The following is a 19802-nucleotide window of genomic DNA, read 5'->3' as shown; positions in this document are numbered from 1 at the left end:
CTGTTAATTCAACATGTGGTGAGAGTTTAACCAGTGCCCACTCGCTGCTTGCAGAAAAACACCCTGTTAGCTTTTATGGCATTATTTATTTGCATAGCAGAGACCTTTTATTCACAGCAGCTCAGATCTCACCCACAGAGCACCCATAGAATGGTAACAGGCTGCACTGTAAATAGGTTAAGCTGTGAATTAAATCCAGACTGAGTCTGAAACAATTAAAACATCAGGTACTGATTTAAAGGTCCGTAAGACAGAGCAGCTTAAATTCTACTTTGATATGAGAGTCATAAACAATCCCTATAAATGATTTAATTACAGGAGTTGCTGCTTGCTCCTAACAAACACAACTGTCTGAGCTTACGCACACAGTGACAGCCTTACAGCCTTACTCATGCTGATGCTCATTCCCACAGTCCTCGCCTGCCCTCGCCCACACATAGACATTTATGATGTCTTTTCAAATCCAGCCTAATTGCCCTGCCATGAACCAAGAAGTAAATGTCAGTGAATAATTTATCAGGTCAAGCTGGTCACACACATACGGCGCGCACACATGGCGTGCACACACGCACAAACACACACACACACAGGTCATAAGGCAATGATGTTTAGAACAGCCAGAACAGCATTTTAATCTGCAGCAGCATGGGTCTAATTACGACAGGCCTTTGGAGTGCTGTGTTACAGACAGACTCAAAACACCTGACAACTGGACTCAAAACAACAATAACTCAATCACTCAGTCTTGTCCAAACTATCCAATCCCAAAGGCTCTTTAGTCCAAATTCTTCAATCACATGGGCTCTCTTGTCCAAACTATCCAATCCCAAAGGCTCTTTAGTCCAAATTCTTCAATCCCCTGGGCTCTCTTGTCTAGTCTAAATTATCCAATCCCAAAGGCTCTTTAGTTCAAATTCTTCAATCACATGGGCTCTCTTGTCCAAACTATCCAATCCTCAAGGCTCTCTTGTCCAAACTGAGCATTTCCATGTAAAAGGACCCATGAGCACCAACATGAAGTTCATAGGAGCATATCAAATTGGGTGTCAAATGAAAGCTAAGAGTCTATATTTTGGGGAAATTAACGCATAGATACATTTTTCAAAAATTTTCATCCTAAAAATTAGGCCTAAGTAAAGACTTTGATTTCTTGTCAAACAGATGGAAAATATGTATTCGGATAACATCTAGCAAAAAAGTCTTAAAATGTATTAGAAATACATTAAAATTAAATAATGTTGACGTAAAGACCACTGCCAACTAATATGAATATTTTGTCTTGTAATTCCATTACCAAAAACCCACATATCTTTAAGATAGCACAGTACAGTACATTACAGTACAGTGAGTAGAGCACAGTAGAGTACAGTAAAGAAAAGTAGAGTATAGTACAGTAGAGTACAGTGTATTGTACCGTACTCTACTGTACTCTACTCTACTGCACTGTACTGAACTCTACTCTACTCTACTGTACTGAACTCTACTCTACTCTACTCTACTCTACTCTACTGTACTGAACTCTACTCTACTCTACTGTACTGAACTCTACTCTACTCTACTGTACTGAACTCTACTCTACTCTACTGTACTCTACTCTACTGTACTGAACTCTACTCTACTCTACTGTGCTCTGCTGCGCTGTGATGTCCAGGAGAATGTAAGGAGAATGACATTCCTATTCATAATTCTGCATTTCTGTGTAATATAGATCAGGGACCATGACGTCATTTCGTTACCGTAATTCCGTTACCGGGTTTTAATCCACTTCACTTACTGTAATTCAGTAATCAAAATAGATGTTTTTAAACTCAAGGTGCCATGTCATAGTTGACATCCCATTCTTTTTGCAAACATCTTTGAATCTTCATTTGGAGCAGATATTTTTGGAAAACTTGTTCGCATAAAAATAGATCTGTACAGTTCTTCCACTAAATGGGTCTTTTTCACTGGAAATTGTTAAATGCAGTCCTTGTGCATAGAGTTGTTTGGCATAAAAATATGATGTAAAGTATAATATTATGTAAAGTATAACTAATGTATAACATAACACAGCATACATAACCAAACATAACATCCGCATGACTAATGTACAGATATCCTTCTATCTGACCTTTGACCTCAGACAGTAGTCCAAATGTGCAACGCCATGTGGGAAAACAATGAGAAGAGCAGGAGAAATTCCTCTTCTGAAAGACACAATCTTCACAATGACGTGCCAGACACACACACACACACACACACACACACACACACACACACACACACACACACACACACACACAAAGATACTCCTCAGAACTTTGTTTCACAAAGAACAATACTATATTTTATTTAGTTATTTTTATTTAACATTTATTTAACTAGGCAAGTCAGTTAAGAACAAATTCTTATTTACAATGATGGCCTACACCAGCCAAAGAAGACTCAGAAATATTCAAATTAATATAAAACATCCAACTATTTTGGACGGCAATCAATACAACTGCAAGAGATGGAATTCGATATCTGACAGAGATCAGATTATCTCTAGCATTCTGGGAACAAGAAGGACGGAATTCATCAATGAGGGGTTAAAAGGGCTAAAACAGACAGGGGCTAATCAAACACAGCAGTGACACAGACGGACAGCTGAGTGCTAACCTCTCATCCCCCCTACCCTACCCCTTCCTGCCTCCTACCCTACTGTCCCAGAGCCCCATAAGTACAGCAGGAACAGTTGCTCCATGGGGGCATTTACACAGGCCTGGGGAATGTTCCTCCTCCTCCTCTCCTCTCCCCTGGCCTGGTGTCGTAAAGCATCCCTGGGCGAGCAGAGCAGTTGGCAGGAGGCCATGTGAGGTCTGGAGCCGCCCCAACATCAACAGTGACTGACTCCTCAGGACTGGCGCTGTCTGCCATCTACCTGTCTGTCCTGCAGCAATGCTTCCTCCGCCAGCATCACCTGTCTGAATCTCATTAGACCTCCTAATAATCCTTACCTCACGTTACCTGTTGGAGGCATTACGTGTATGTAGAGTGTGTTTGATCTCCCTAGCTTGGACTGAGTGATATATATAGCACATCTACCTACATTACACTGGAGTGATGTGAATTCTACTGTATGTGTGGTTGTGGCCATGCAGAAATACAGATAAACGAGTGCTTCGTTAGAACAAGATGTTTTCCAGCGCCACATAAGGTCAGAGTTCAGCCATACTGTACATATTTTCCACTCTCACCAAATTCCAGCACTCATCTAGCGAGCATGGCACTGAGTGTACAGCACACATCCCACGTGTGACATTTGGGTCTTCTTCCTCCCGTCTGTGTGTCTCCTCTTCTGGTCCTCCCTGCTGTTCCCCTCCTCTCAAAGACCATGAATCACTCAGCCAGTGTGTGTCTGAGAACAACATGTCTCCCCTACGGCAGTTAGTACTGTCCTCTCTCCTCGGCCTTGGCTGACAGACAGAACAGGCCTCAGTAGGCTCCACTTAACACAGCCTCGCTCACAGAACTCCCTCTGTCCACTGCTAATGTTACACAACAATAGTGTGATAGACCGAACACCCTTCATATATGTCCTGCAGGCAGGAAGATTGGCCACTATCTCCATATATCTATCACACATTGGCATCATTTGTTCTCTGTCCTCGACGGCTTTTCTGAGGACATTCCCAGCAGCTTTATAGTGTGCTACTATAACTCCCTCTTTTTCGCTCTCTCTTTCTCTGCATATAACTGAGCACCACAACCTCTATCATGCATCATGCATGAACATACATGTAATCAGAGTGGTCTCTATTCAACCTCTTCTCTGAAGACATTCCTTTCCCTCTGATATGAGTCACAGACCACTTCCACTCCTGAAAAAAAGGCAACAATTCTAACATTGTTCAAACCCAATCACGCCTATGAACGGGGGATTTCTCCATCTGAGCATCAGGGCCGTACTGTATAAAAGCCAATTTAACCAATTGTATTATCAGCGTTATTTGAGCTAATGTGTTAAAGTTTGTTTACTCAACAAATTCTGCTCAAAGTGAAATGACTATTATTACTAACTATTATTACTAACTATTTTTATCATATTTGTTGGTTGATTTTCAGAATTGTTTGTTTCAATACCTGTTTTTGCATGTACATTGATTTGTTGATTAATCTTATGCTACACAAACATAAATAACATAAATTTTTCTAAACAAATCTAATCTGTTAGTAGTTGGACTTATTACACCCGCTACTGAGATAGACATCTGTTACAAAACACCTAGATGTGTATTGTAATGACATTCTGAGATTGTCATTAGGCCTAAACTTGTAGCCTGAATTGCGTCCACTGCTGTCCACGCGCGTCGCGGTAGAGGCCACCCATCTCCTCCACAACACAATATGGAGCTTATACCACCGGGTTTCAAGTCAATTCTCTCATTTCTCATGTGGCTGACATGCGGTAATGTTAAATAATGGTGTAATGGTCTATATTTTCTTGGCATTTTGTGTTAATTATTGTGTAGGTTTACGTTGTACCGGTACGGCGTACCCCCAATATTTATGTATCTGGGACGCCGTACCGGACCTTACCAGCTTGCTTTCACCCCTGGGTGTTTTTTTTCTTTTTCTATTGTGTTTTTGACTGTACGTTTGTTTATTCCATGTGTAACTCTGTGCTGTTTGTGTCGCACTGCTTTGCTTTATCTTGGCCAGGTCGCAGTTGTAAATGACAACTTGTTCATGTAAAGGCTTTCTTCCAGGGGTGATCGAGAGGACCAAAATGCAGCGCGGCTAGTGTTAAACATGTTTAATACAAACACAAGTGAAACACTACAAACAACCTACAAAATAACAAACGTGCAAAACCGATACAGACCTATCTGGTGCAGAACACAAACACAGAGACAGGTAACAAACACCCACAAAATCCCAACACAAAACAAGCCTCCTATATATGAGTCTCAATCAGAGACAACGACTACCATCTGTCTCTGATTGAGAACCCACACTAGGCTGACATAGAAACAGACAAACTAGACACACAACATAGAATTCCCACCCAGCTCACGTCCTGACCAACTAAACACATACAAAACAACAGAAAACAGGTCAGGAACGTGACAGAACCCCCCCCTCAAGGTGCGAACTCCGGGCGCACCCCTAAAACTCAAGGGGAGGGTCTGGGTGGGCATCTGTCCGCGGTGGCGGCTCCAGCGGTGGACGAGGGCACCACTCCACCATTGTCTTTGTCCACCTCCTTAGCGTCCCTTGAGTGGCGACCCTCGCCCCCGACCATGGTCCAGGAACCTTCACCAACTCCCCTCTACAATAGAGGAGACAACTCAGGATAGAGAGGTAGTTCAGGACAAAGAGGTAGCTCAGGACAGAGAGGTAGCCCAGGACAGAGAGGTAGCTCAGGACAGAGGGACAACTCCGGACTAGTGGCAGCTCCGGACTGAGTGGCAGCTCCGGACTGAGTGGCAGCTCATGACTGGAGGGCAGCTCATGACTGGAGGGCAGCTCATGACTGTAGGGCAGCTCATGACTGTAGGGCAGCTCATGACTGTAGGGCAGCTCATGACTGTAGGGCAGCTCATGACTGTAGGGCAGCTCATGACTGTAGGGCGTCTCTGGCAGCTCCTGACTGGCTGGCGTCTCTGGCAGCTCCTGACTGGCTGGCGTCTCTGGCAGCTCCTGACTGGCTGGCGTCTCTGGCAGCTCCTGACTGGCTGGCGTCTCTGGCAGCTCCTGACTGGCTGGCGTCTCTGGCAGCTCCTGACTGGCTGGCGTATCTGGCAGCTCCTGACTGGCTGGCGTATCTGGCAGCTCCTGACTGGCTGGTGGCTCTGGCGGCTCCTGACTGACGGACGGCTCTAATGGCTCGGGACAGACGGGCGGCTCTAATGGCTCGTGGCAGACGGATGACTCAGACGGCGCTGGGCAGACGGATGGCTCAGACGGCGCTGGGCAGACGGATGGCTCAGACGGAGCTGGGCAGACGGATGGCTCAGACGGCGCTGGGCAGACGGATGGCTCAGACGGCGCTGGGCAGACGGATGGCTCAGACGGCGCTGGGCAGACGGATGGCTCAGACGGCGCTGGGCAGACGGATGGCTCAGACGGCGCTGGGCAGACGGATGGCTCAGACGGCGCTGGGCAGACGGATGGCTCAGACGGCGCTGGGCAGACGGATGGCTCAGACGGCGCTGGGCAGACGGATGGCTCAGACGGCGCTGGGCAGACGGATGGCTCAGACGGCGCTGGGCAGACGGACAGTTCAGACGGCGTTGGGCAGATGGACAGTTCAGGCGCCGCTGGGCAGACGGGCAGTTCAAGCACCGCTGGGCAGACGGCAGACTCTGGCCGGCTGAGACGCACTATAGGCCTGATGCGTGGTGCCGGAACTGGAGGTACCGGGCTGAGGGCACGCACCTCAGGGCGAGTGCGGGGAGGAGGAACAGGGCTCTGGCGATGCACTGGAAGCCTGGTGCGTGGTGTAGGCACTGGTGGTACTGTGCTGGGGCGGGAAGGTGGCGCCGGATATACCGGACCGTGAAGGAGGACACGCGCTCTTGAGCACCGAGCCTCTCCAACCTTACCAGGTTGAATGGTCCCCGTAGCCCTGCCAGTGCGGCGAGGTGGAATAGCCCGCACTGGGCTATGCAGGCGAACCGGGGACACCACCTGTAAGGCTGGTGCCATGTACGCCGGCCCGAGGAGACGTACTGGAGGCCAGATACGTTGGGCCGGCTTCATGACATCCAGCTCGATGCCCAACCTAGCCCTCCCAGTGCGGCAAGGTGGAATAGCCCGCACTGGGCTAAGCACGCGTACTGGGGACACCGTGCGCTTTACCGCATAACACGGTGTCTGACCAGTACGACGCCCTCTCACTCTCACGCCAGCAGCATACCACCCTGCATACCACTGCTGGCTGCTTCTGAAGCTAAGCAGGGTTGGTCCTGGTCAGTCCCTGGATGGGAGACCAGATGCTGCTGGAAGTGGTATTGGAGGGCCAGTAGGAGGCACTCTTTCCTCTGGTCTAATAAAATATCCCAATGCCCCAGGGCAGTGATTGGGGACACTGCCCTGTGTGTAGGGTGCCGTCTTTCGGATGGGACGTTAAACGGGTGTCCTGACTCTCTGAGGTCATTAAAGATCCCATGGCACTTATCGTAAGAGTAGGGGTGTTAACCCCGGTGTCCTGGCTAAATTCCCAATCTGGCCCTCAAACCATCATGGTCACCTAATAATCCCCAGTTTACAATTGGCTCATTCATCCCCCTCCTCTCCCCTGTAACTATTCCCCAGGTCGTTGCTGCAAATGAGAACGTGTTCAGTCAACTTACCTGGTAAAATAACGGTAAAAAAATAAATAAATAAATAAAAACTCCACGGTAAACCCGGGGAGTTGGCTCAGGTATCCAACCTGGCTTCGCCACACTCCCCTTTAGCCCCCCCCCCCAAGAAATTTTTGGGTGAGCCTCTCGGGTTTCCAGCCACTCTGCCTTGCAAGCGCCTCATAATGCCGCCTCTCCGCTCTTGATGCCTCCAGCTCCGCTTTGGGACGGCGACACTCCTCTGGCTCTGCCCAGGGTCCTTCTCCGTCCAGAATCTCCTCCCATGTCCATTCCTCCTTGTACTGCTGCTGCTGTTGCTGCTGCCCGTTGCCACGCTGCTTGGTCCGGGTTTGGTGGGTGTTTCTGTAAAGGCTTTCTTCCAGGGGTGATCGAGAGGACCAAAATGCAGCGCGGCTAGTGTTAAACATGTTTAATACAAACACAAGTGAAACACTACAAACAACCTACAAAATAACAAACGTGCAAAACCGATACAGACCTATCTGGTGCAGAACACAAACACAGAGACAGGTAACAAACACCCACAAAATCCCAACACAAAACAAGCCTCCTATATATGAGTCTCAATCAGAGACAACGACTACCATCTGTCTCTGATTGAGAACCCACACTAGGCTGACATAGAAACAGACAAACTAGACACACAACATAGAATTCCCACCCAGCTCACGTCCTGACCAACTAAACACATACAAAACAACAGAAAACAGGTCAGGAACGTGACAGTTCTCAACTGGCCTACGTGGTTAAATAAAGGTTAAATATTTTTTGGGGAACTAGGCTTTCAAAGAAAGGCCTTATGATATACACTATATATGCAGAAGTATGTGGACACACCTTCAAATTAGTGATTCGGCTATTTCAGCCACACCCGTTGCTGACAAGTGTATAAAATCGAGCACACGGCCATGCAATCTCCATAGACATTGGCAGTAGAATGGCCTTACTAAAGATCTCAATGACTTTCAACATGGCACCATCATAGGATGCCACCTTTCCAACAAGTCAGTTCATAAAATTTCTGCCCTGCTAGAGCTTCCCTGGTCAACTGTAAGTGCTGTTATTGTGAAGTGGAAACGCCTAGGAGCAACAACGGCTCAGCCACAAAGTGGTAGGCCACACAAGCTCACAGAACGGGACAGATGAGAGCTGAAGCGCGTAGCGTGTAAAAATCATCTGTCCTCCCTTGCAACACTCACTACCTCTGGAAGCAACATCAGCACAAAAACTGTTAATCGGGAGATTTATGAAATGTGTTTCCATGGCCGAGCAGCCGCACACAAGCCTAAGATCACCATGCACAATGCCAAGCGTCGGCTGGAGTAGTGTAAAGCTCGCCGCCATTGGACTCTGGAGCAGTGGAAAAGCATTCTCTTGAGTGATGATTCACGCTTCACCATCTGGCAGTCCGACGGACAAATCTGGGTTTGGCGGATGCCAGGAGAATGCTACCTGCCCCAATACATAATGCCAATTGATAAGTTTGGTGGAGGAGGATTTTAATTTTAATTTTAAAAATAACGTATTAACTTAGACACTTGATGAAGGCTACAGTACTGAAAGCTATTGAATACAAGAACCATGTCTCGGTCGGGAACAAATACAGTCATTGGTGCTAATTACAATTCACTGAAAGGTAAGGCACACTGGAAAATGTGCAAATAAGGTAAAATAAATTATCAAGTTGAGTTGTATGTTCACTTACAGTAACTTAAAATTTGAAGTTGTGTGAAACAACAATTCAACTTGAGAATGTATGTTGTATGTTGAATGTATGTTGGTTCAGCTCATGTTGAGCAAACTCACAATCCTGTTGCAGCTGGTTGCCATACAATTTAGTGTTGAATCAACTTCAAATGCTATTGTGTTGAGCAAACTCAACATCTTTTTTTTACAGTGCAGAAACAAACTTGGCTGAGAATATTTCCCAGAGCATCACACCCTGCGCTGAGGAAACCGTTCCAGTTGCATTGGGTGTAATGTGGGATCGTTTGGGATATTCATTAGAGTTTGTTTATTTTCTTTCAACTACTTTGAGAGTTTGATTGTGCCTGCCTGGAGTGCCAGACGGACAGGCCAGGGTCTATCCAACTGATTCAATTGCACCAACAATTTGACAGAAAACAACATTTGAATGCAAATTTGATTTGGTGTTCTGTAATGATGTTTTGAGATATGCAGATCGCTCTGCCTTTATCTGCATATTACGCAGTTGTTACCGTACGTACCGGACGGCAATATGAAAGTCAAGCCTTTGTATATGGACACAGACCTTCATAATCCTATATAATCCTTTGCTTCATCCTTTTAACATGTCATGTTGCATTAAAAGTCCTCAGTGATGTTCCTGCATAACAGTTGGTGATTGGTAATAAGTGAATACAGATTAATGGGCAGTGAAAGTGAAGAAACCAGGGTCAGGAGAAAATGTCTAGAACAGCACAGACAGCATCGCTCAGAACCTCCAAGAGGGGATAGAATTAAATCAATTGACCCTAAGACTGACCTCTGACCCTCTATAGGTCATGGGTCACTGTGGTGTGGACAGCAGAGGTGCTCAGGCGAGGAGAAGCGAGGGGAGGGGGAACAAAAGAACAGAAACATGCTCCTACACCACCACACACACTCATCAACATTAAACCACATTCTAAATACAGTTTGAATGAGCACATAGGCCTACTCACACTCATAGGCCTACTCACACACATAGGCCTACTCACACACATAGGCCTACTCACACACATAGGCCTACTCACACACATAGGCCTACACACACACATAGGCCTACACACACACATAGGCCTACTCACACTCATAGGCCTACTCACACACATAGGCCTACTCACACACATAGGCCTACTCACACTCATAGGCCTACTCACACACATAGGCCTACTCACACTCATAGGCCTACTCACACACATAGGCCTACTCACACTCATAGGCCTACTCACACACATAGGCCTACTCACACTCATAGGCCTACTCACACACATAGGCCTACTCACACACATAGGCCTACTCACACACATAGGCCTACTCACACTCATTGGCCTACTCACACACATAGGCCTACTCACACTCATTGGCCTACTCACACAAATAGGCCTACTCACACGCATAGGTCTACTCACACACATAGGCCTACTCACACACATAGGCCTACTCACACTCATAGGCCTACTCACACACATAGGCCTACTCACACACATAGGCCTACTCACACACATAGGCCTACTCACACACATAGGCCTACACACACACATAGGCCTACACACACACATAGGCCTACTCACACTCATAGGCCTACTCACACACATAGGCCTACTCACACACATAGGCCTACTCACACTCATAGGCCTACTCACACACATAGGCCTACTCACACTCATAGGCCTACTCACACACATAGGCCTACTCACACTCATAGGCCTACTCACACACATAGGCCTACTCACACTCATAGGCCTACTCACACACATAGGCCTACTCACACACATAGGCCTACTCACACACATAGGCCTACTCACACTCATTGGCCTACTCACACACATAGGCCTACTCACACTCATTGGCCTACTCACACAAATAGGCCTACTCACACACATAGGTCTACTCACACACATAGGCCTACTCACACACATAGGCCTACTCACACTCATTGGCCTACTCACACAAATAGGCCTACTCACACACATAGGTCTACTCACACACATAGGCCTACTCACACACATAGGCCTACTCACACTCATAGGCCTACTCACACACATAGGCCTACTCACACACATAGGCCTACTCACACACATAGGCCTACTCACACACATAGGCCTACTCACACTCATTGGCCTACTCACACAAATAGGCCTACTCACACACATAGGTCTACTCACACACATAGGCCTACTCACACACATAGGCCTACTCACACACATAGGCCTACACACACACATAGGCTTATAGCCACACATAGGCCTACTCACACACATAGGCCTACTCACACACATAGGCCTACACACACACATAGGCCTACTCACACACATAGGCCTACACACACACATAGGCCTACACACACACATAGGCTTATAGCCACACATACCTAGTCAAACGAATAAACAACCAAAGAGAGCACATACACAGTACACACAAAAACACACTTTGTAACAATACAAAAACATAATAGCACCCAACCCACGCTATAAAATCAGGTCAATAAACATTGTGGTTTGTTTTACTGCCTCTCAGTCTGTGTCGACTACTCAATCTGCTGCTCCATCCTTGTCTGTCCGTTTGTCTGTCTATCATCGGCCTGTCTGTCCGTTTGTCTGTCTATCATTGGTCTGTCTGTCCGTTTGTCTGTCTATCATTGGTCTGTCTGCCCGTTTGTCTGTCTATCTTTGGTCTGTCTGTCCGTTTGTCTGTCTATCATTGGCCTGTCTGTCGGTTTGTCTGTCTATCATCGGTCTGTCTGTCTATCATTGGTCTGTCTGTCCGTTTGTCTGTCTATCATTGGCCTGTCTGTCCGTTTGTCTGTCTATCATTGGCCTGTCTGTCGGTTTGTCTGTCTATCATTGGTCTGTCTGTCCGTTTGTCTGTCTATCATTGGTCTGTCTGTCCGTTTGTCTGTCTATCATTAGCCTGTCTGTCGGTTTGTCTGTCTATCATCGGTCTGTCTGTCCGTTTGTCTGTCTATCATTGGCCTGTCTGTCGGTTTGTCTGTCTATCATCGGTCTGTCTGTCCGTTTGTCTGTCTATCATTGGCCTGTCTGTCCGTTTGTCTGTCTATCATCGGACTGTCTGTGAAACCCACTCTTTACTCACTTTCAAACAGAGGAGGAGAGATAGGCTAGAGGAACGGAGAATCAGATATGTCCACTATCAAGCGGACGGAGCTTGTTAAAAGGTTTACATGGAGAGACAGAGGAATGTGTTGAGTTGGAAGAATTCTTCATGTTGATTGGGCTGTGGGACAGGGGCTAGCACTGGGTCTGCTTTGAGTTATCACTGGGGAGCTGGGGAGCCATTCAAACCGTTGGTTGTGTGGGAGACCGACGTGGAATCCTCTGCCTGCTGCTGCTATGCTGCTGAAGCCTAGCTCTCCTCTCTCCTACATGCTCCAACACACACACACAATACACACACTCCTCCACGCTCCAACAGCTCAGGAACACGGACAGAACATGTGTGAGCCTGACGGATCTGAGCATGTGGGTTCTTTCACTGATATGCTACCAGTCCATACTGTTCTGTACAGTACAAGCTCACTCATAATAACAGTCTCATTCAGGTCAGTTTTGTCTCTACATTGCCACCTCTTCGCATATTTGTAACAGTGATTACTCTGTGAGTAGTGAATGTGGATCAGTAGCTAATCTCAGTGGCAAGGCTAATGGTCAGTATGTGAGTGGAGGAGTGTGTGTTGTCTGGACAGATTGGAGTTTGGTTCCACATCTCTCTTCATCGCACGTCTCCCTGACATTCTTCTAGCGCCACAGTTTGTTCTGCTTATGTTTACTCACTGCATGAGATGAGGGCCAGACTGGCCTTCTGCTGCTGGCCCCATAGAGGAAACACCTGCTCCGGGGCTCGCACTCTCTCTCTGTCCACTATACACACACCACACACACACAGAGACACACACACATACACACCACACACACACACACACACGCGCACGCACGCACGCACGCACACACAGAGACACTTGCACGCACACACACACACACACCACACACACCCAAAAACAACAAATTCCAGTCAATTCTTACAATCAATCACTCTCTCCAATATCTTAACATTGAGTTAACATAGTGTGCAATACCAGAGCTCTGGCAAACAAAACATGCCACTCCCTCCCTTCACAAACATACTACATGCATTGCACATGTGTACTTGTGCAGCACAGGAGGTTGGTGGCAATTTAATTGGGGAGGATGGGCTCGTGGTAATGACTGGAGGGGAGTAGGTGGAATAGTATGAAATACATCAAATGCATGGTTTCCATGTGTTTGATGCCATTCCTTTTACTCCATTCCAACCTTTATTATGAGCCGTTCTCTATCAACAGCCTCCTGTGTTGTACAGGCAGTTTCTCTTTGTTCACTCCACTCAGTTGTTGATGATAACTTGATGCATGTCTTGCTATTGTAAAGCTGATTTACTGTGGCTCACGTTGCAATAGGCCCTGTTAAAGTTTACTACCTGGTGTCAGTGCTTACTGTAATGGACACTGACTGGACCGTATGAAGAGGACGTTGTATCCAAGTAAAAACAGCCAGGCCATCAGTATAATTTGACTTGTATATTGTTAAGATAAGACGGTTTTGGTCAGATAGCTAACTAACTGCCAAGATTCCCTAGGAGGTTAACATATGATGTAGGGCTCTGATAAGGCTTAACCTGGAATCAAGGCCTGTATAACAGGCTGGGGGACACCACAGAGAGAGAGGACTGTTTCATATGGGTCTCTTTGTGCAGAGAGGGCCTCAATCACCATTCTTCTAAGAGAGGCACGAGCCGTCTAAAGCTCTGAAACATAGAGACCCGTAGCTGGGCTGGGGGAAGAGTGCTTCTTCTTGTTCTGTTTCTCATAGAGACCCGTAGCTGGGCTGGGGAAGAGTGCTTCTTCTTGTTCTGTTTCTCATAGAGACCCGTAGCTGGGCTGGGGGAAGAGTGCTTCTTCTTGTTCTGTTTCTCATAGAGACCCGTAGCTGGGCTGGGGAAGAGTGCTTCTTCTTGTTCTGTTTCTCATAGAGACCCGTAGCTGGGCTGGGGAAGAGTGCTTCTTCTTGTTCTGTTTCTCATAGAGACCCGTAGCTGGGCTGGGGAAGAGTGCTTCTTCTTGTTCTGTTTCTCATAGAGACCCGTAGCTGGGCTGGGGGAAGAGTGCTTCTTCTTGTTCTGTTTCTCATAGAGACCCGTAGCTGGGCTGGGGGAAGAGGGCTTCTTCTTGTTCTGTTTCTCATAGAGACCCGTAGCTGGGCTGGGGGAAGAGTGCTTCTTCTTGTTCTGTTTCTCATAGAGACCCGTAGCTGGGCTGGGGGAAGAGTACTTCTTCTTGTTCTGTTTCTCATAGAGACCCGTAGCTGGGCTGGGGAAGGGTACTTCTTCTTGTTCTGTTTCTCATAGAGACCCGTAGCTGGGCTGGGGGAAGAGTACTTCTTCTTGTTCTGTTTCTCATAGAGACCCGTAGCTGGGCTGGGGGAAGAGTGTTTCTTCTTGTTCTGTTTCTCATAGAGACCCGTAGCTGGGCTGGGGAAGGGTGTTTCTTCTTGTTCTGTTTCTCATAGAGACCCGTAGCTGGGCTGGGGGAAGAGTACTTCTTCTTGCTCTGTTTCTCATAGAGACCCGTAGCTGGGCTGGGGGAAGAGTGCTTCTTCTTGTTCTGTTTCTCATAGAGACCCGTAGCTGGGCTGGGGGAAGAGTACTTCTTCTTGTTCTGTTTCTGGAAGCCAGATGTTTATTGCTTAGTATAGATCTGTGACAGACATGTTTGATATTATTTACACATATTGGATGTCAGGGGATTCCTATTCCTAACAGTTTTGCAGAAAAAGGCAAAATGGCAGCCAAGATCCACACCAACAGACCAGGGGAGACATGTCTTTGTTTCAGGTGGAGATAATAACAAGCACGTCAGCATCTTTTCATGTTTCAATTCTTTCCATTAGGAACATGATTCCTGTGACAGCGGATGCTGATAGCACTAACAGGCATCAAACTTTCCTCTCCTCTTTTTAGTTTCTTTCTAAAATGGTCCTCTTTTTTCATTGGTTTCTATTTTCCCAGGCTCATTTGTAGCGTGATCAAAGAGGAACATGACTTGTCCTCTCCTCTGCAGGATCAGCAAGGCGGCAGGATCAAATGGGATTCAGAGAGGGGACTGCACGCGTGAATTCCCCTCGGTCATACTGCCAGGGCGGGGAAGGTGGGGGGAGGCGGGGGACACACAGAGAGGGGACACAGGAAGGGAGGAGAATGTAGATGAGGAGGAGATGCAGCATATGAAATTGAAACAAACCCCCTCTTTCCTGTGTCTTTTAACAGCAAATGAAAAAGAAGAGAAAAGAAAGGAGAGATTGAAAAAACGTGAAGGGGCCGAGGAACAGAGGGGCCGAGGAACAGAGGAGTCACCAACTGTGGACGTGTGCAAGAATGTCTCTCTTCCTGTCGTCAAACATGACTACAAAGCACAGTCTTGATGCTCTCCCAGGCACATGTGAAAACATTCTCCCACTCATACTGGCCCAGTCCACACATTATCAAACACCATCACTTATCCTGTACTGTCATATCAGCACAGCAGAGCAACACCGTACAACTCCAACACGTTCAAGCCATCATATTATTCTCTGATTCACAATATCACCCCTCATTACAGACAACACAAACACAGCAACACGAACAACAGGCTCTCAAATAAGTAAGCATTTGGCGGTAAAGTCTAGCCTCTATAATGGAGCACCTGCAAGGAAACAGTCAAAAGCTGCGGGTCTAAGACACACACAAAAAAAAACACTACCAGAGGGCATAGCTTTATTGCTGCTCATAGCAGGCCTAATAGCCCAAGTGTGGCAGACGTCTAGTTGAGTTCAGACTCAGTTCAAACTGTCATCTGAAGTTTTTATTGGTAGTATTATACAGTGCATTCGGAAAGTATTCAGACCCCTTGACTTTTCCCACATTTTGTTACGTTACAGCCTTATTCCAAAATGGATTCAATTGTTTTTTCCCTCATCAATCTACACACAATACCTCATAATGACAAAGCAAAAACAGGTTTTTAGAAATGTTGGCAAATTTGTTAAAAATAAAAAACGGAAATATTAAATTTACATAAGTTTTCAGACCCTTTACTCAGTACTTTGTTGAAGCACCTTTTGCAGCGATTACAGCCTCAAGTCTTCTTGGGTATGACACTACAAGCTTGTCACACCTGTATTTGGGAAGTTTCTCCCATTCTTCTCTGCAGATCCTCTCAAGCTCTGTAAGGTTGGCAGGGGAGAGTTGCTGCACAGCTATTTTCAGGTCTCTCCAGAGATGTTCGATCAGGTTTAAATCTGGGCTCTGGCTGGGTCACTCAAGGACATTCAGAGACTTGTCCCGAAGCCACTCCTGTGTTGTCTTAGCTGTGTGCTTAGGGTTGTTGTCCTGTTGGAAGCTGAACCTTATCCCCATTCTGAGGTCCTGAGCGCTCTGGAGCAGGTTTTCATCAAGGATCTCTCTGTACTTTGCTCCGTTCATCTTTGCCTCGATCCTGACTAGTCTCCCAGTCCCAGCTGCTGAAAAACATCCCCACAGCATGATTCTGCCACCACCATATTTCCTCCAGATGTAATGCTTGGCATTCAGGCCAAAGATTTCAATCTTGGTTTCATCAGACCAGAGAATCTTGTTTCTCATGGTCTGAGAGTCTTTCGGTAACTTTTGGCAAACTCCAAGTGGGCTGTCATGTGCCTTTTACTGAGGAGTGGCTTCCGTCTGGCCACTCTAGCATAAAGCCCTGATTGGTGGAGTGCTGCAGAGATGGTTGTCATTCTGGAAGGTTCTCCCATCTCCACAGAGGAACTCTAGAGCTCTGTCAAAGTGACCATCGGGTTCTTGGTTACCTCCCTGACCAAGGCCCTTTCCCCCCAATTGCTCAGTTTGGCTGGGCGGCCAGCTCTAGGAAGAGTCTTGGTGGTTCCAAACTTCTTCCATTTAAGAATGATGGAGGCCACTGTGTTCTTGGGGACCTTCAATGCTGCAGAAATGTTTTGGTACCCTTCCCCAGATCTGTGCCTTGACACAATCTTGTCTCAGCTCTACAGACAATTCCTTCAACCTCATGGCTTGGTTTTTACTCTGACATGCACTGTCAACTGTGGGACCTTGTATACACAGGTGTGTGCCTTTTCAAATCATGTCCAATCAATTGAATTTACCACAGGTGGACTCCAATCAAGTTGTAGAAACATCTCAAGGATGATCAATGGAAACAGGATGCACCTGAGCTCAATTTCGAGTCTCTTAGCAAAGGGTCTGAAAACTTATTTAAAAAAAGATATTTCTGTTCTTTATTTTTAATAAATTAGCAAACATTTCTAAAAACCTGTTTTCGGGTTTGTCATTATGGGGTATTTTGTGTAGATTGTTGTGGATTTTTAAATATTTTTTTATCCAATTTAGAATGAGGCTGTAATTTAACAAAATGTGGAAAAAGTCTAGGGGTCGGAATACTTCCTGAAGGAACTGTATAATGGCTTCATACCTGCAGTGGCAGCTGAGCATGCCCGTAAGCCTTTGATCAGGCCACAGACATAGACAGGCCTCACCATATCTTTGTTATGTAGGTAGAACATGGAGGCATGTTGCCATGGCTCCAGAACTAAAAGCAACAGAAATCAGCTCCTTCCAATCAGGGTGTGCATACACTAATTTTGCAGCTGGTCAAAACACAAAACACAAATTCTCAATAATACCTTATTTCCTCCATAGTATCTAATCCTATTAAAATCTGTTATATTAATGAGCTGGATCGAGAATATCAAAGGAATAAAGTTAGACATAAAGGTTAATAGGGAAACTGAAATGCTCCATCTCCATCTTACCATACCAATTACACAAGAACAACACTGTGACAAACAACAAAATGTGTTATGAATTAATACATGTTTAGCAAATGGCTCTTAGACAGTTTTTTATGATGAATAGTCATACTAAACTCCTTTTCGTGAAGCCTATGTGAGCACTTTTTAAACAGCTCCATGACAAGAATTTTAATCTACTCAGGTCGGTCAGTGTTCTGCCATTCACCTCCTTCTAAAACCAACATTAAACCGTTTCACAGTAAACCGACACCGGTCACAAGCAAACACAAACATGACATCAGAGTGTTCCAGGGGTAATCGCTTCCCCCCTCACTCACAGAGAAAACTGAGCCCAACATCCAAATGGATGAAGCATACAAGAATGGACATGGGTTAGAGGACACATTAATATGCAAAAACAAAACGATGCTAAATTATTATGATTAACTTGCAATGAGAGAAATTTGACAAACTGAGGTAACCATCCATCACACACACCGCCAATGCGCAGTGACGCACAGAATAGGCTATACATTATGAATAATGCTTGATTTATAAAACTTAGACTTCTTGATATATAATTGTTTTGCTTTACATAAAAAAATACTTTAAAATGCCAAAATACAGCGAGGGGAAGAGTTACAACTTGTATTATTTTAAGGGGTTTAACAAAGCATTAAATACTGCTTTCGAAATTACTCCCGAGCCGGAGCAACCCAGTGGACAAATTCAATCCAGCATCGCCAAATATCCAATGAGATCAGACCGAACCTTTTATAATTACATTATGCGGCTAACAAAATATTAACGAGTGCGAAGTTGCGACCAAATTCACACCTTATATACTTTTGTTTGGTTTCTGTTGAAGTGTCCAGAACTTTCTATAAAGAAATGGGGTAGCAAGATAACCGAACATGAACTTTTGTAGCCTATTATCAAAAAAGAAAATGAATAAAAGGGTCCACTACCCTTGTCAATCCATACAATGAAACGATCACTTTGTTTATTAGCAGGTGCATTCCAACATATACTTTACCAGCTTGTGCCGTAGTTGCGTGGAACATTATTATAAGAAATAGCGGTAGTCTCCTGCACGCCGCCGTCCTCTTTAAATGGTCCATCTTTCAGAGCAGAGACCCCCTTGCCTCCGCCACAGAACTGTATGATACAAAACTAGATGAGAAAGGAGCTCGGGGAGGGAAAGAAACCAGTGCGGCGCTCGAACAGTGCACATTCGCTCTGCAGTTTCGCTTGCTTAGTTTTTTTGGAGGATCCTCTCGTCTCTTCACTCTGTCCCTGATTCAATTTCTCACTCTCATCCTCCCTCTTTCTCGCTCCCCTCCCTCGTCCTCCTTTCCCCCCCTCCCTTCTCCTCCTTTCCCCCACATAGGACGGTGTCTCGCGACTCTGACGGGAAATGATGAAAAATTAGGCTTTCAAAGGTCTGGTGGACGCACGTTTATGAGGCTACTGCTGGTAATTTGCTATGTTGCTCGTGTATTACTGATGATCAGTGATCCAGTCAGACTCAGCACTTCCTTTCACCACTGCTGCTCTGTGTTACTGTCATGCTGCAAGATGTTACAAACTTTCTGTCTATTACTGCAGGGTATTCAACGGGTCCGCAGAGTTACTGCAGAAGGTCTGCTGTAATATACAGTAGATATATTTTCTAAAAGTGGTAAAATAAACAATTATTTAATTTTTTTAAATCACCCGCAAGTACCAGTTGCGGCAAGTACCACTGGCTGCTGATAAACTTTCTTGACTTGGTCATTAATTTTGCCAACACATAGCTAACCTTTGTTTAACCAGCTAAACAGCTGCTATCTACAGTTGAAGTCGGAAGTTTACATACACCTTAGCCAAATAAATTTAAACTCAGTTTTTCACAATTCCTGACATT

The 19802-nt window shown here is 45.9% G+C and overlaps 1 protein-coding gene across 4 annotated transcripts in view; it reads right to left on the bottom strand.

Annotated features, from left to right (window-relative positions):
- Positions 1-19221, bottom strand: part of col5a3a (collagen, type V, alpha 3a) — an 89899-nt gene extending 70678 nt beyond the window's left edge. For 3 of the 4 annotated variants that reach the window (XM_055893292.1, XM_055893300.1, XM_055893317.1), the window contains exon 1: positions 18933-19220. In XM_055893292.1, coding sequence (XP_055749267.1) covers positions 18933-19017 — 85 coding nt within the window. In that variant the 5' untranslated portion in view covers positions 19018-19220. Of the gene's footprint in view, positions 1-18932 lie in introns of all 4 variants that reach the window. The other variant, XM_055893308.1, reaches the window with a different exon arrangement.
- Positions 19222-19802: the final 581 nt, after the last annotated feature.

This window comes from Salvelinus fontinalis, chromosome 2, assembly GCF_029448725.1.
Source record: "Salvelinus fontinalis isolate EN_2023a chromosome 2, ASM2944872v1, whole genome shotgun sequence".
NCBI classification, from domain to species: Eukaryota; Metazoa; Chordata; class Actinopteri; order Salmoniformes; family Salmonidae; genus Salvelinus; species Salvelinus fontinalis.
The sequence above is the reverse complement of the archived record's forward strand: the minus strand, read 5'-3'. Positions and strand labels throughout refer to the sequence as shown.